The sequence below is a fragment of the Strongylocentrotus purpuratus genome, unplaced genomic scaffold, assembly GCF_000002235.5.
Source record: "Strongylocentrotus purpuratus isolate Spur 01 unplaced genomic scaffold, Spur_5.0 spur5_scaffold_16, whole genome shotgun sequence".
NCBI classification, from domain to species: Eukaryota; Metazoa; Echinodermata; class Echinoidea; order Camarodonta; family Strongylocentrotidae; genus Strongylocentrotus; species Strongylocentrotus purpuratus.
Window position 1 is genome coordinate 11951591 of NW_022145601.1, and position 18528 is coordinate 11970118.

General features: G+C 38.2%; 2 protein-coding genes across 2 annotated transcripts; both read left to right on the forward strand.

Annotated features, from left to right (window-relative positions):
• Window positions 1-2458: 2458 nt before the first annotated feature.
• On the forward strand, window positions 2459-9349 carry LOC115924674 (ankyrin repeat domain-containing protein 50-like). The gene is made up of 7 exons (XM_030987398.1): window positions 2459-4673; window positions 5368-5609; window positions 6164-6277; window positions 7727-7877; window positions 8479-8580; window positions 8876-8965; window positions 9204-9349. The coding sequence occupies exons 1-7, from the start codon at window positions 2459-2461 to the stop codon at window positions 9347-9349; spliced, it is 3060 nt and encodes a 1019-aa protein (XP_030843258.1).
• Window positions 9350-16068: 6719 nt separating this feature from the next.
• LOC115924675 (ankyrin repeat domain-containing protein 50-like) lies at window positions 16069-17082 on the forward strand. Its single transcript, XM_030987399.1, has one exon. The coding sequence runs from the start codon at window positions 16069-16071 to the stop codon at window positions 17080-17082; it is 1014 nt and encodes a 337-aa protein (XP_030843259.1).
• Window positions 17083-18528: the final 1446 nt, after the last annotated feature.

Genomic DNA, 18528 nt, shown 5'->3' on the forward strand with positions numbered 1-18528 from the left:
TGTACTGGGAGGATAACTCTATCAAGACATATCATGAAATCCACGATAAAATATTCATACTTCAAACAATACAACTTTTAAAAAGTGGGCCATTTTTTCTGATTCACTCTGTAGAGCTCTCAATGTTTCATCAGTCAAGGGTTTCATACACAAATAAATGTTGGCAGAAAGAGAATAAATTGCTGAGATTATTACATGTATCATGCGTGTGTATTTGGCAACAAAGTGAACGCTAATCAGTATACGCTCTTAGAATTAAATTGCATGTAGGTAACTGCTGATTGTTTTTAGAGAATTACCCGATTCTTGGCAATTATTTTTAAAAATTCAGCGCCACACGTTTTGACTATTCTAGGGGCAATTTACTAACAACAGATATATATTTCGTAACCATCAAGCAATACATGTTTGGGTGATAATCTGAAAACTTCAGACTTTCAGAATACTGAATTAGAGGTATGTTAAGGGTATTTCAACCCACAAATGAACCTTCAGCAACGACTTTCTCGGATCCAGTACTCCAGTTCCCTTTATACAATTTGACATGGGAAGACCTAGGTTACTTTGTACACAATTTGAAATATATGTGGCTGTTTGAGGTGATTTGAACCATGTGCTAATTACGAACTGGTCTACACATTATTATACACAGACCGATTTAATTGTTGTTGTTTATGTGTGATCAATCCTCTCTAACCTTATATCCCAATCAAATAAATGAGACCAATACCAGACTACTCATCACGAAAAAATATCCTCATATTATAATTATCTCATTTCCCCTACCCGTATTATCCAAATCTCTTTTTAAATTCATGCAAAAACTCTTGCCTTTGTAGACCCTTTCATCTTACTGGAAAATATACATTTACAATGTATCATCATTTTTAAACCCTGTTAAATATCTTTCATTAGAATGTATCTCCCGATTTAATCTGAAATTAAAGAAAGATCCATCAAATCTAAATGTGTAAAGTATATGACTAGAATAACAACTTCGACCCAAATTAAACTCTATGTATCTTCGTTATCAGAATATTTATCCTTGCACTCAGAAAATATATGGGATCTTTCGTCTTTCTCCCTATTCCTTTTTTCATTTAAGAAAAGAAAAGTACAGGAAATGATAAATTGTTAAAATCCATCAATATAACAATAATATATTCTGAACACTTCGGAGGACAGTAACACAACAATAACAAATGATAACATTGTCTTATTAATAGAATACACAATAAAGGTGATATTAAAGTAGTTGAAGTCCACCGAAAAAGATCCTCGAAGAAATATAGAAGTGTAATACGTACTACGACAACTCAAATACAAAGACATCCACACCCAGACCAGATCAGGCAACCGATAACATTATCCACAGAGGCCAACAATAAGTCAGTTTGGACTCTTTGGATTCAATTCGAAGTCGGTTTGCTAGTGTGACTGGGATATTAATCATACCTCCAAACCGACTTCAAATCGACCGATTCTCAGCGATTCGGGGCAATGTAATAATGTGTCCGGTTGTCGGTCTGGCATCTTCTGTTAGTTGAACAATCCGTGAATCAAAATTTCTCTATTTCATTTTAAGAACTCATTCTCAAGATATAGGATGATAGTCCTATATCATTCTGAGAATGTATTCAATATGAGAATTATGAAAGAAATACATTTTGAGCAAAGTGCATAATATATGTACATGGAGAAAGACGAATGACTAGCACTTTGTTAGCATCTCATAATGCTTATTATTGATGGAGATATACCGACAAATTTGGTTTATATCCCGCCAATTCTAGATAAATGAAGCGAGTACTCTACATAAACCGATTACATCATTACACAGTCATGTAGAGTGTTAAAGAAAAACGATCTTAAAGGTGGAATTCTTTATCATTCTCTGTCCCTTTCGTATTTCTCTCTCTTTCCTGTTTTCTGTCATATTTCTTAGTTTCGATGTTTTTGAGTGTGTGTGTGTGTGTGTGTGTGTCCATGTGTGTGTGTGTGTGTGTGCGTGTGCGTGTGTGTGTATGTGTGTGTTTGTGTGCTTCGGGAAGGGGGGGCAGGTCAACCTAGCACTGTTAATGTATTAGACTTAATGGAATATTGATCCGCCATGTTCTTTTTCTTTCGCGCAGACTTAAAACCAGGTATATTTCAGGCCAAAAAAATACAGATAAATGGCAAGGCATTAGGACTGTATTGTCGCAATACGCAGTACAGTAATATAGGCAGACTTCTACAGCCGAATACGGATCTGAATGCAAAGTCCAATTTATGTACTGCTTTCATATAATCACGCTTGAGTGTTCCTTCAGAATAGACCAAATATCATCGGTACTACAGGGTACGGGATAATTTACATAGTAGTTCAATGTCACATACATGTATAAGTAACTTGGTGTTTAGAGAGCACGGTAATATCTTAGAGAAAAAAACATTGTGGATGTGAATTACGTTCAACATGGCGCTGTTTTCAGCAGCAGCAAAAGGAGACGTCCTGAAGATACAATCATTAATCGACCCAGAAGACAAGTCAGAGGATTCGGGAGGAGTTGATGTAAACTGCTCGGATGCGTACGGCAAGACACTCCTTCACATTGCTTCGGAAAACGGACATTTGCAAACGGTTAAATGCCTTACCCATCATGGAGCAAAAGTGAATATGGTGGATGCTAACCTACAGACATCGGTTCACTTATGCTCAAAGAAAGGCCATCTTCGTGTGATAGAGCTGTTAGTGAACGAAGGGGCAGATATTGATGTTGGTGACGACATTGGGTTTACAGCTCTTCATATAGCAACATTCAATGGTCATCTTGATACTGTCAAATATCTCGTTAGTAAAGGGGCAGACTTAGGGAGAATTGCTAATGATTACTGGACCCCTCTACACCTTGCTTTATACAGTGGCCATCTTGACATTGCAGAGTACCTTTTGACAGAAGGAGCCAATATTAACGCGTGTAGTAAAGGGGGATGTACAGCACTACATGCTGCATCACAAACCGGAAATATAGATGGAGTGAAATATCTAACCAGTCAAGGAGCAGAGCTGGATAGGAGTACCGACGACGGTAAGAATGCACTAAGTTTGGCTTCATTTAGGGGACACCTTGATATTGTTAAAGTTCTCGTTAAGGAAGGGGTAGAGGTTGACAAAGCACTCAGGAACGGGATGACACCCTTGTGTCTTGCAACAAAAAGAGGTCATCTGGGCATTGTCGAGGTCTTACTGAACGTAGGAGCAAATATTGATAACTGTAATCGAGACGGGCAAACATCACTCCACATTGCATCGTCTAATGGACACGTTGAAATAGTTCATCATCTTGTTAGCAAAGGGGCACAGCTTGATAAATGTGACAAAAACGACAGGACACCCTTGTGTTGTGCTTCCAAAAAAGGCCATCTTGAAGTCGTCGAGTTTATTGTGAACGAAGGAGCAGACATTGAAATTAGTGATAAAGACGGGTTTACAGCTCTTCACATAGCATCATTCAATGGTCATCTTGATATTGTCAAATACCTTGTTAGTAAAGGGGCAGACCTGGGGAGACTTGCTAATGATTACTGGACACCTCTACACCTTGCTTTAGACAGTGGCCATCTTGATATTGCAGATTACCTTTTGACAGAAGGAGCCAACATTAACACATGTGGTAAAGATGGATATTCAGCTCTACATACTGCATCACAAACTGGTGATATTGAGGTAGTGAAATATCTAACCAGTCAAGGAGCAGAAGTGGATAGGAGCACTGACGATGGTTGGACCGCACTTATTTTGGCTTCATTTGGCGGACGCCTTGACATTGTCAAATACCTTGTTAGTAAAGGGTCTCAGCTTGACAAATGTGACAAAGCCGACAGGACCCCCTTGTATTGTGCTTCTCAAGAAGGCCATTTTGAAGTCGTCCAGTATATCGTGAACAAGGGAGCAGGCATTGAAATTGGTGATAAAGATGGGTATACAGCTCTTCACATTGCATCCTTCAAGGGTCATCTTGATATTGTCAAATACCTTGTTAGGAAAGGGGCACAGCTTAACAAATGTAACAAAAGCGACAGGACACCCTTGTCTTGTGCTTCCCAAAAAGGCCATCTTGAAGTCGTCGAGTTTCTTGTGAACGAAGGAGCATGCATTGAAATTGGTAATAAAGATGGGGTTACAGCTCTCCACAGAGCATCATTCAATGGTTATCTTGATATTGTCAAATACCTTGTTAGTAAAGGTGCAGACCTGGGGAAACTTGCTAATGAAGAGGACCACTATGACTACCTTCGCAGTACGTTCGGTAGTAAGGCTCTCCCTAGCTTAATGCCCCGCCCATACTCCCCAACATACGATCCATATCTTACCAGTAAACAAGACAGCTCTAGCTCCTCGAGGAAGAGTATCACAGAAGAGACAAAGATTATAAGTCTAGACGAGTACAGCATCAAGGTTCCAATTTCACCAGACGATGTGGACAGAGCCAAATATATCACAGCAGAAGCATTGACAACCATTCCACCTGACTTAAAGCTGGACAAAGACGAAGTTATCATCTCAGTTGGGCTCAAGCTATCCCCTCCTGGTCTTCAGTTTAAAACTCCGGTGGAAGTCACGGTCTCGCATAGCGCTATTTTCACCAACCCAGACAAGGCAGAAATTGTGCTATACACCCGAAGAACTGGTAAGATCTTCCTTTTACCATAGATCCCATATTTCCATATTAATTCCTTTTGCTTCCGTTCCATTAATTTCCCTCTCTTCGTCCGTCTAATGTTCTTGAACTCGCTTCTTGAACCTTTCTCTCGCTGTGACAGTGCAGAGAGCCCCTGACTGCCACGACGAACCCATCACAATTATGACAGAGATCTTCACACAAAATGAATCCTTCCCTACTATTCTTGGTATCATATGACCTCACTTCAATGTTGATATTCCTCTCAGAATGTTCTTATTCACTGAGTTTTACTTGATAAACTTTCATTAGAATAGAAATTCACTTTAATTTGTTTTTCTTCAGTCTTTGTGTTTGAATAACTTATAAGTCGCACAGTTCATACAGCCGCCATTTTCCAGATTCTTGTGGAAAGATCGTGGGGAATTGTGGGAATTAAACAAACAAATATTAGGCATGATCTAATACATAAAATTGTTCGTTAATAGCCAATCACCAAATAGCAGTTGACATTTTGTTAACGACATAGCTCATGAATAAACAATGACCCTCCAACAACGCTCCCCAGACCCCAGTCAATCCGCAAACATTAAAAAAATACTTTTCTTTCTTTATTTTATGAAAGCAAATCCCTTACCATTGACAGTTCACTGCATACCAAAATTAACACGGTCCCCCTTTTTTGTGCCCTTCTTGTTTAAAGGGTCTGATGAATTTTCAAGGATCGTTCCTGCTTCTGACAAAGCTGCTCGGTGTGTAGTTGCAAAGAATCACATTACTCTGTACTTAGACCATTTCTCGGAATGGTGGATTATCTCCTTAATCAGGAGATACTTCATCGGTAAACGGCTCATCTGTACGCCATACGTTCCCCTGTCAACATCTAGAGACGTCATGAACTACATCCTGCTCAATATTAGAGATGACTTCTGCGGCATGAAAGAGGTAGATTTATCATGAATTAACAGTTCGGTATTGTTTTAGCTGAAAAAGAATAAATGTTAAAATGGACATGAAATCCTTTAGTAAGTCCATGCAACTTATATATATGATATTTTTGTGTGTATAGCACTGGTATTCGGACAGAAACTTTGTTACCATGTTCATTGAAATAACTTTTTGTTTTGTCCACGATCTTCCAGTGGTTACGATGCAAAACTAGTTTGTGTAACGTTTTCTGAGTAGAAGGGTCCATGGACCGAGGGGAGGGAGGAGGGGGGGGGGGGTGGTCACAACAAATGTAAAACAAATCACAGATATAATATTCAAACCCGATAAGCATTTCGCATCTTGAAGTAAATAATCAGCTCGAGACTCGAGACTAAAAGATTCATCCATAATTGCCGCCCGGGTGTATCAGAGTAACTTGCAATTGCTGCAGTACATTGCAGTGCCTTCTGGAAGAACAGCATTATTGCAATTATTGCAACTATTATTATTATTATTATTGTCATTAACATTCTTTCAATGTTGATTCATATATGTTCAACCTTTTGTAGGATACCATACGAGATTACAAGGTAGCCTTTCCTGGTGAGCAGTACTGTGTATATTGGGGAAAGGGACCCCTTTTTGTCAGACACCTGGAAAACAAAGAGGAAGTGTCAAAAGAGGTAACAATCTCAATATATTTTTTTACTGTTGCTGCCCCCGAAGTAAATCATTATCCTGACAAACAAATCGTCCGTTATACCCCCTTCACATACACGGATTTTTCTTACGAGTCCTTACGGATCGCACAAATTCACGGATCTTTCACGGATCCTTACGATTTGGCCACTTTTACGACCGGTTTAAGAGTTATTACGAGCTGTTTGCGGTTTATTACGGATTATTACGAGTTATTACGATGTATTTACGGCAACAGTCCAAGATTTGTTACGAGTTGTCACGGATAACTACGAGCAACTAACGTGTTAGTTACGACCTGTTTATGTGTTGTTACGAATAGTTGCGAGTAAGTTACGAGTATTAACGAGTCCTTACGATTTTTAGCCAAAAAATAACATCTGAAAAGAAAGTCTTCGAATTTGAAGCTTTTATACCTTTCCTCAAATCGTAAACAGTTCGTAAGCATACGTAAAGTAAATGTATCTATTCGTAAAGTCCTCGTAACTACACGTAAAATGCTCGTAATAACCCGTATCAATCCGTAAAGCCATCGTAAAGTGACCCGAATAAAATCGTAAACAACACATAAGCATACGTAACCATTCATAAACTGATCGCAATAATCCGTAAGTAATCCGTAAACAAATCGTAAACTAACCGTAACGAATCGTTACAAAAATCTGTTACGAGTCATTTACGGATTCTTGCGAGCAGTTTACGGATGGGTACGTGTCGTTGCGTGCGGTTTACGGATGGTTACGGATTGTTACAAGTTATTTACAAGCTATTTGCGGACAAATCAATCCGTGGACAATCGTAAGAAGATTTTTGACATGTCAAAAAATTTGCCTCTCCTTTAACGGATCCTTAAGAGTGTATACGAGTTGTTGCGATCCGTAAGGACTCGTAAGAAAAATCCGTGTATGTGAAGGGGGTATAACCTATTATGCAGGGCCTAATATATATTTTTCTACATTGCCAAAGACACAGGCTAGAGCTGATACCGAACTGATGATCTTTCTGCCTTAGCCTACTGTTCATTGCACAACGCCATCTCATGTTTATTTTGCCAACAGTGTGTAATCTAATACCTTGTTTCCGTCTCGCAGACAGAGGGCTCGAAGCGATAACCATCACCCCCAGAATACAGTTCTGTGCCATCATCGCAGCGAGTTACGGGACCATACTGCTACAGCTGACCCGAGATGGCGCTAGATTTGATTTTACAGTTTAAGTGCTTCTAGTACACTGTCGCTATTTTGTATTACAATTCAGCCGGACCAATACACGGCATTACTTTGCGGGTTAATTGGTTCTCGTTATGATATAATTTCAGAAAACTCGATTCAAGCATGGGTAATAATTCATGGTATAACTTTTTAATTAGGACAATGGTACCGTTCCCTATAACTTCGTAAGGTATTATTGATGGTTATCTCTGACTTTCTTAGGAACTTGAAGAATGTGCTTTCTTTGACATGACGACCCATCGCATGCCGTTCAATCTTCAGCCACGTGAAAGGATAGTATCCGGAGTTCTCGTCACTCTCATCTTGAAGCAAAAAATCACGAAGAAGATCACCTTCCCAGTACAGTACATCGGTAATATCAAGAGCATGATTCCCTTCGGGGGAGGGGGAGGGGAAGGAGGGGGTGGCTTAAAGACTTCCACTGGCAGTGCTGTCAGAGAAGATTGTATTCTTGTGCAGTTTCAGAAATGGCTATTTGCCTGAGCTTCGGTAAACACGAACATAACATTCCAAAAACATTGTTTTTTCTTTCATTTTAGATAATTTTTAATGACTTGTGCAAGAAAGACGTTAGATTGTCCGAATTTTTTAAACGCATTTCTATTGATACTGGACAAAATGCTCCCGAAATCAACAAAAGACATTTTTACCAATTTCGTAGATCCTGCTATCATTTTTTTAATTTGGAAAGATTTTACTACTGCTGGTACCAGTGAATTTGGCCCCACATTATTAGAAGTGTGCTAGTACGTTTATATTGGGCCACCCTGTATATATATATATATATATATATATGAATATATATCATATATATGTATATTATGTTTACGTGTAATGCTATACAGTTCAATTAGTGTAGCAAAAGCGCCATGTCAAGTGACTCCAATTTGGAATAGTTATTATTTTAGGCTAATCGGTTCTCATCACTTTGAAATCATGTATTCACAATTAAGATGTGCCGCATGAGAATCCAATTGCCCAATCAACTCCGACAGGAACTGCATCGTCCAAAGGCAGAGCTGAACAACATGATGTTGGACGGGGAACATCCAAATGTAAGATTTAAAAAATGTATTAATATAGTTTTTTCTTTTTTTGTTGTTTTTGCTTTGTATGTTTGATACACAAACTTTTTGATATGCAGGGCATCGTTTCATGAAACCGACATGGCTATAAGTGAAAAACGTGTGTAAAAAATGATACGCTTTCAATGGGATGTTGGCAGGCTTGTTGCATGAAATAAAATTTGGTAAAGAGACAATTTCAACAAAATTTGAAGAAAAAAAACATTGTATTTGTGCTACTGTGATTTCATTCTGATTTCATTTTGAGTGATTATTGCATTTTCAGCACCTCAGCTCCCCGAAGAGCTGACGATAAGCAGGCATCAGCATCTTGAAACGATAGGTTCAACATCACCTGAGCCTGCAGGCACAAAGGGTAAGACTATATCCTCTCAGGAGCGGTTCTGATTTTTACTCTGTAAATTGAACAATTGTAACTCTTCACTACATGTTCCATGATATTATCTCAATCATGTCAATACAAAAGAGTAATAAAATACAATTCAAACGGTCGACTTGCGATAGATAACGGATCAGTCAGAGTTCTTTACAGCACAAGTCGGAGTCTGGTTTAATCATTTTCTAAAACCTTTTTTTATGTTGCTTTATTTCAGGTAGAAGTAGTCATACTGAAGACCTTACAAGACCTAGGCCGTTGACTCCGCCATCGATAGAGTCACCGTCATGTGAACATGCCTACCAAGTCACACCTGATTTGGTAACAGAAAGAGGAGCAATTGGTAAGGAGCTAAAAGATTAAGGTGTGTCCTGGGCTCTGTAACAAACAAGTCAATTGTACCTCAACAAAATTACGCTTATCTCCTCAATCAATCACAACTTTAAGGTGACATTTGATGTTATGTTACAAATAGTAACGAACGAAATCCTTTGGCAAAACAGTAATCTATGTATGCTACACTCGACCCATGTGTAATAAGTGGGTATAGGCTACCTGAAATAGTTGCTGGAACTTAACCGGGTTACTAATATATTAAGTACTTTGGAAGCACATATAATTGTGATATACGCTTATTTCCTTTACACTCTCTTCTGAAAATCGAACGATGTTATTGATTTACGACATCATCTTTTTGTTCGAATTTGTTTTAAGCTTCGACATCATCGACAGTGCCCGACTATTCATTAGAGTCTGCAGCAGAGGAAACAATTGGAGTCCTGGCCCCACAAGCATTTGCGGCAAACGTTGTCCAAGAATTGGTTCCAGGATCTTTAGCAGATCCAGTGCCCCAGCATTCTGGGAACGTCAATATCTACGTCCGAGAGATGGTCATCCACAATCCCCAAGGGAATGATCCTCAAGGAAATACTGTTGCCCATGCTCCTGTTGCAATTGCTTCCATAGTACCTCCTATGCTACAGCATGAACTGCGTTGTCGGTTGAACAGAGAAAGTCCAGTCTTTGATGACTGGAGGGGTCTTGCCGATCAGCTTGAACTTCAAGACTACATACAATCACTGGAGCAGTGCAAGAATCCGACTGAAGAACTACTCGTACTTGCAGAGAGTCAAAAGAAGATTCAGAACCTTGGGGACTTGGCCAAGGCGTTCGAACGCATGAATCGTGGGGATTGCCAAGAGCTCTGCGAGAACTATGCGTTTGAGAGAACAAAGTCAGCTGATCCTCGGAAGGATCCAATGGAAGATGATGACACAGACATCAGTGATTAGGGAACAGACTCAATCTGTTCTATGTCACCCTTTAATCCAGGGTCTAAGCATCGTTATTCAGCGACACAGCACTATAATTATAGTTGTTGTAATCCACCAAGTACCTGTCATTTGGTTTAAACAAAAAAAAAATTAAATTTGCTCGAAAAATAATAAAGGTAAACTGTAAAGTCCGTATTCTCCTAATCATTTATTCCTTGCCCTGGGTCTATAATCATGTTTAAAAGAAAATTTAGATCTCAGACCAATTTCCTTTTTTTAAACCACTGTTTAGACATAGTTCTAAGTCCAGCGTCGGGTTTTAGTATTAGTACTATTCGGGCCTCTATAATTGACCAAACATTGGTTAAAGAGGAAATATGCATGTTTGTTGGGTATATCACCTCCCAATATTGCGGAAAGCTTATTAAAGTTTGAGTCAATTACCTAGAATTGTGTAAGCTTTTACCCTCTTATATGCTGCATGAAGATTATTTCGTCGATTGCTTTTACAGGAACGAAGAATTGAGATTCACTCTTGGCATATTCATCGATTTTAAGAAAGCAATTTTGACACCATTAATCTTAATGTACTGCTAGCAAAACTCTTAAATTATGGCATTCGTGTTTAATAAAGATCCAGATTGTTCAGTGTGGTCAAACGTTATCTATAAGAAAAAAGATAATATATGGTGTTCCACAATGATCAGCGCTAGGACCAACTCTGTTTTTATTTATATAAATGATCTGCCAAGACTGCCATCAGTAACTGATTATTTCAATTTGCGGCTGTTTGCCGATGTTTCTAATATAATTCATACTTTCCCAGCTCATCAGGGCGACATTAATGTGGATGAAGTAATGAACAACACATGGAAAATTGTTAAAAAAAAGGTATAAAGGGTAAACTGAACATAGCTGGAGAGTTACCACTAAAGATACACGTCTGCCATGGAATAGTCATATTCGTTATGTAAATCAGTGTATCAGGATTGCGACATTTTGTTCCTAGGCGTACTTTGACAGTATCCATTATCATATAAAACGTGGATAAAACCACACAGGTGTGGGGAAGCAATATAAGGTTAGCCTATTAAGAAGCATGTTTTATTCACAGAAAATGGCAGTTCGTGTTTTTTTTGCATTTAGAGAGAGAAGAACTCATACAGCTCAACTACTCTCATGTTTGATCTGTTTAATACAAGTTTGCCTGATATGTTGATAGATTACTGTGATATTCTAGAGTATAGCTACTCCACAAGGCAAACAGAAGGTGAACAATTACGTCTGCCAAAATTTAGAACGACACATGGTCGATTTCCATTGTACCTTGTGGTTAGTTACTTAATCACCTATAATGTCAGATTATGTTACAACACATTAATTGAACAAATCATGAATCGAAAATCCATGCAAAATTGTTGTATATGTATAAAAATTATATTTCGCATTATCAGTTTGTATCTTGTAAGACATTGTTAAAGTTATCTGTTTTTATAGTATTGATTGCAATGGTAAATTAATTTCTTTGTTTTTATTTTGTTTTTTGAAGGTTACTTGTACAAAATACATTGTTTAGCTGTAAGGCGTTAGGGTCGACAAGCACATAATTATGCTATTATCCGCCCATTTAACCAAGCAATATTTTCTCTTCTTGTACATATAAATATCGTTGTATGAAATAAATGGTACTTATTTGCTGTTCGTAAATAAATCAATCAAATACGAACATCTAATAAAAATAATAAACATTGGCAGGATTGTAACCAGAAAAAAGATGTACATGTATATGGAAGTGAATTAACATCACCTCGAAACACATCAAATTAAATGAATTCAACATTTGAAAGTATCTAGAAGGAACCCCAGGTGTTAAATTAAATATTTTGTTTAAGATAATGAAAACAAAGAGCTCCTGTGGCCAGGAGCAAGGCAAGACCAGCGATTTTATTGCCTTTCATATGGAGTACCTTTTTTTAATGTCATTAAAAAACAAAATATATATATGAGAGAGACAAAATCTTTATAAAAAAGACAACTAAAGAAGGAAGAAATCTGCCAAATTGAAGGGGATCCCTCATAAAAAACTGAACATTATTACGTTTTTCGTACCGAGATCCTTCTCATTCAAATGTTTATTACAAAGGGGTTCGTCTTTTATGTTACCTTTATTCGACGTTTATTCTTCTTCATACTTATCAAATTGTTTATGTGTACTTTATGTACATATATATTTTTAATTGCATTGGATTAATTGAACTTTTATGTATATCATGATTATATTCGTTATAGATAGGTATGATAGGCGCTCCTTTGTTATAAGTTTATTAATTTTGTGTGAAAGCAGAAAAATAAGATCTCATTATTGCAAAAGTTTGAATAAATAGGTCAAATAATAAAGCAGTTATGAATGTTTGAAAAATGATATCTCTCAATCTATATGCGAATCTCAAATTGGCATTCGTGTTAATGGATTGTGATGTATTCGTGGACAATTCTTTCGTTTGTTGTGTACAAAAATATCAGTATTTTCTGTTTTTCTCCTTAGTGCCTTCTTCCTTAGGGCACTCCTATACAATGTAATATGGATAGCATATTATATTATATATTTTATATGATATGTGTTATTATTTGTGTTTGAAATAAATTGAATCGAATTCAATTGAATATATTGTGAGAATCTCAATTTGAAAAGAAATTACAGATTTTGCACACCCAATGACGTTAGAATACCAGTCATTCAAAAAGAGCATTGACTCGAACGCGGTCCTATACAGAGTGGGTCAGAAAAAATGTCCCACTTTTTAAAAGTTGTACTGTTTGAAGTATGAATATTTAATCATGGGTTTCATGATATGTCTTGATAGAGTTATCCTCGTAGTACATTTAGGTACCATTTTCATTTGAATCAATGCATGCATGACTGAACATCAGACAATCTTTACAAGATTGCCAGACCTCACTTGCGCCAAGTTACTGGGTGAGGAATAAAACAGTGCATTGAACAAAGACAGTCAGACAGACACAGACACACACGCACACGCACACACACATGCATGCACACGCACGAAAACACGAACACACAGCACACACCGTGACAATTGTTTCATAATTTCCCCTTTTCTGATTAAGCAATGATTTGTATCAAGATCGCTGAAGTGGCATAGCCCTGACAATATTTCCCTTTAGTACAAATTCACTACCACCGTCATGTCATCATCATTGTCATCATCTTAATCTTCATCATCATCATCATCATCATGAAGCACAACATCCGCCAATACGCACCAAGAGGACAGCGGCCACTCAACTTTTCGTACGAGAAGAAGAATTCCCGACAAAAAGTAACAGTTTGGCTGGGCCTTGCCTGTCTGGCAGTATGTGTTCAAAACACTTTTTATTCCTCACCTAGCTACTTGGCGCGAGTGAGATCTGGCAGTCTTGTAAAGAATGTCTCATGTTCAGTCATGCATGCAGAGATTCAAATGAGAATGGTACCTACATGTACTTGGAGGATAACTCTATCAAGACATATCTTGAAATCCATGATTAAATATTCATACCTCAAACAATAAAACTTTTAAAAAGGTTGAAATTTGTTCTGACTCACTCTGTAGAGACAGTAGAGCTCTCAATGCTTCATCAGTCAAGGGTTTCACACACAACTAATTTTGGCAGAAGGAGAATAAATTAATTATAATAATAATAATAAATTATATTTATAAATTGCTGAGATTATTACCTGTATCATGCGTGTGTGTATTTGGCAACAAAGTGAACGCTAATCAGTATACGCTCTTAGAATTAAATTGCATGTAGGTAGCTGCTGGTTGTTTTAGAGAATTACCCGATTCTTGGCAATGATTTTAAAAATTCAGCGCAATAAGGGTTTTGAGCATTTTAGGGGCAATATATATTTCATACCATAAAGCAATACATGTTGGGGTGATATTCTGAAAACTTCTGATTTTCGGAATACTGAATTAAAGGTATAGTAAGGGTATTTCAACCGACAAATGAACCTTCAGCAACGACTTTCTCGGATCCAGTACTCCAGTTTGTATACAATTTGATATGGGCAGACTTAGATTACTTTGTACAGAAGTCAGATATCTGAGGATGTTTGAGGTGATTTGAACCATGTGCTATTTACGAACTGGTCTACAAATTATTCTACACAGACCAATGTAATTGTTGATGTTTATGTGTGACCAATCCTTTCTCAACTTATATCTCAACAATATAAATTAAACCGATATCAGACTACTCATCATAATACAATATCCTCCCCTACAGGTATCATCCAAATCTCTCTTCAAATTCAGACAAAAACTCTAGCCTTTGTAACACCTTTCCTCGTACTTGTAGATATACATTTGTATGTATGATAATTTCTAAATCCTGTTGAATACCTTTCATTGGAATGTATCTCCCAAATTGGTCTGAAATTAAAGAAAGGACCTTTAAACCTAAATGTGAATTAATCAACACAAGAACACCTATACTGTGTAAAGTGCCATGACTTAAATACCAACTCCAATCCCACATTGAAACTCCATATATTTCTTGCAACATAATATCTGCATATTTATTCTTGCTCTCAGAAAATATCTGAGATCTTTTGTTCTTTTCCCTGATTCCTCTTTCATTTAAGAAAAGAAAAGTACAAGAAAGGATAAATTGTTAAAATCAATCACTATAACAACAATATAATAAGATATTCTGAACACTTTGGAGGACAGTGACACAACAATAACAAATCATTACATTGTCTTATTTATAGAATACAAAATAAAGGTGATATTTAAGTAGTTGTAGTCCACCGAAAAAGATCCTCGAAGAAAAATAAAAGTGAACCTTATCTAGTAATACGTACTACGACAAATCAAATACAAAGACATCCACACCCAGACCAGACCAGACAATCGATTACATTATCCAAAGAGGCCAACAATAAGTCAGTTTGGACTCTTTGGAGTCGGTGCAAAGTCGGTTTGCCAGTGTGACTGGGGTATTAATCATACCTCGAAAACCGACTTCAAATCGACCGTTTCTCAGCGATTCGGGGCAATGTAATAATGTGTCCGGTTGTCGGTCTGGCATCTTCTGTTAGTTGAACAATCCGTGAATTTAAATTTCTCTATTTCATTTTAAGAACTCATTTTCAAAAAAGAGGATGTTAGTTTATCTTCTTCACTAACAAAGTTCTGAGAATGTATTAAATATGAGAATATTGCAAATGCATGAATTTTGAGCGAAGGGCTCGGGTATGAAGTGCATATTTACATGAAGAGAGACGAATAGTAAGCACCTTGTTAGCAGTTTATAATGCCTAATTGATGAAAATATACTGACAAATTTGGTTTATATCCTGCCAATTCTAGAGAAATGAAGCGAGTACTCTACATCAACAGGTTACAGCATTTCACAAACTATAGAGTGTTCAAGAAAAGCGATGATAGAGACCGTATTTTTTCTCTTTCTTTCTCCCTTTCGTCTTTCTCTCTTTTTCTTTTTTCCGCAAATCGGAAACCAAGTATATTTTGGCAATTGGTCTGTTTTGTTGTAATACACTGTACAGTAATGTAGTCAGACTTCTGAAGCCAATAGGGATATGAGTGCAAAGTCCAATTTATGAAATGTTTTCATATAATCACGCTTGATTGCTCCTACAGAATAGAAAACGCTACTAAAGGGTACGGGCCAATTTACACAGTATTTCAATGTCACATGACAATACGTAACTTGATGTTTGAAGAGCACGGTAATATCATGATGTGCAAAACGTAGTGGGTGTGAATTACGTTTAACATGGCGCTGTTTTCTGCAGCGGCAAAAGGAGACGTCCAGAAGATACAATCATTAATCGACTCAGAAGACAAGTCCGAGGATTCGAGAGGAGTTGATGTAAACTGCTCGGATGCATCTGGCAAGACACCCCTTCACATTGCTTCGGCAAACGGACATTTGCAAACGGTTAAATGCCTAACCAATCATGGAGCAAAGGTGAATGTAATCGATGCTAACCTACAGACATCGGTTCACTTATGTTCAAAGAAAGGCCATCTTCATGTGGTAGAGCTGTTAGTGAACGAAGGAGCAGATATTAAAATTGGCGACAAAGATGGGTTTACAGCTCTTCACATAGCATCATTCGAGGGTCATGTTGACATTGTCAAATACCTTGTTAGTAAAGGGGCAGAGCTGGAGAGACTTGCTAATGATTATTGGACACCTCTACACCTTGCATTAAACGGTGGCCATCTTGACATTGCAGAGTACCTTTTGACAGAAGGAGCCAACATTAACACGTGTGGTAAAGGTGGATGTACAGCTCTACATGCTGCATCACAAACTGGTAATATTGATGGAGTGAAATATCTAACTAGTCAAGGAGCAGAGCAAAATAAGATCACTGAGGATGGTTGGACCGCGCTGAGTCTGGCTTCATTTAGGGGACACCTTGACATTGTCAAAGTTCTCGTTAACGAAGGGGTAGAGGTTGACAAAGCACTCAGGAACGGGATGACACCCTTGTTTCTGGCAACAAAAAAAGGCCATTTGGGTATTGTCGAAGTCTTACTGAACGTAGGAGCAAATATTGATAACTGTAATCGAAACGGGCAAACAGCACTCCACATCGCATCGTCCAATGGACACGTTGAAATAGTTCATCATCTTGTTAGCAAAGGGGCACAGCCTGAAAAATGTAACAACACCAACATGACACCCTTGTCTTGTGCTTCTCAAAAGGCCATCTTGAAGTCGTCGAGTGTATCGTTAACAAAGGAGCAGGCATTGATATCGTTGATAAAAATGGATTAACTGCTCTTCACATAGCATCATTCAAGGGTCATCTTGATATTGTAAAATACCTTGTTAGGAAAGGGGCACAGCTTGACAAATGTGACAAAAACAGCAGGACACCCTTGTCTTGTGCTTCTCAAGAAGGCCATCTTGAAGTCGTCGAGTATATCGTGGACAAAGGAGCAGGCGTTGAAATTGGTGATCAAGATGGGGTTACAGCTCTGCACATAGCATCATTCAAGGGTCATCTTGATATTGTCAAATACCTTGTTAGGAAAGGGGCACAGCTTGACAAATGTGACAAAAACAGCAGGACACCCTTGTCTTGTGCTTCTCAAAAAGGCCATCTTGAAGTCGTCGAGTATATCTTGTACAAAGGAGCAGGCATTGGCATTGGTGATAAAGCTCTTCACATAGCATCACTCGAGGGTCATCTTGATATTGTCAAATACCTTGTTAGTAAAGGGGCAGAGCTGGAGAGACTTGATAATGATTACTGGACACCTTTACACCTTGCTTTAGACGGTGGCCATCTTGACATTGCAGAGTACCTTTTGACAGAAGGAGCCAACATTAACACGTGTGGTAAAGGTGGATATACAGCTCTTCATTCTGCATCAAAAGCTGGTAATATTGATAGAGTAAAATATCTAACCAGTCAAAGAGCAGAGCTGGATAAAAGCACTGACGATGGATGGACCGCACTTAGTTTGGCTTCATTTTGGGGACACCTTGATATTGTCAAAGTTCTTGTTAACGGAGGGGTAGAGATTGACAATGAACCCAGGAACGGGATGACACCCTTGTTTCTCGCAGCAGAAAGAGGCCATTTGGGTATTGTCGAGGTCTTACTGAACGTAGGAGCAAATATTGATAACTGTAATCGAGACGGGTTAACAGCACTCCACATTGCATCGTCCAATGGACACGTTGAAATAGTTCATCATCTTGTTAGCAAAGGGGCACAGCTTGACAAATGTGACAAAACTGACAAGACGCCCTTGTATTGTGCTTCTCGAGAAGGCCATCTTGAAGTCGTCGAGTATATCGTGAACAAAGACGCCGGCATTGAAATTGGCGACAAAGATGGGTTTACGGCTCTTCACAGAGCATCATTGGAGGGTCATCTTGACATTGTCAAATACCTTGTTAGGAAAGGGGCACAGCTTGACAAATGTGACAAAAACGACAGGTCACCCTTGTTTTGTGCTTCTCAGGAAGGCTATCTTGAAGTCGTGGAGTATATCGTGGACAAAGGAGCAGGCATTGAAATTGGTGATAAGTATGGGTTTACTGCTCTTCACATTGCATCATTCAAGGGTCATCTTGATATTGTCAAATACCTTGTTGGGAAAGGGGCACAGCTTGACAAATGTGACAAAACCGGCAGGACACCCTTGTCTTGTGCTTCTCAAGAAGGCCATCTTGAAGTCGTCGAGTATATCGTGAACAAAGGAGCAGGCA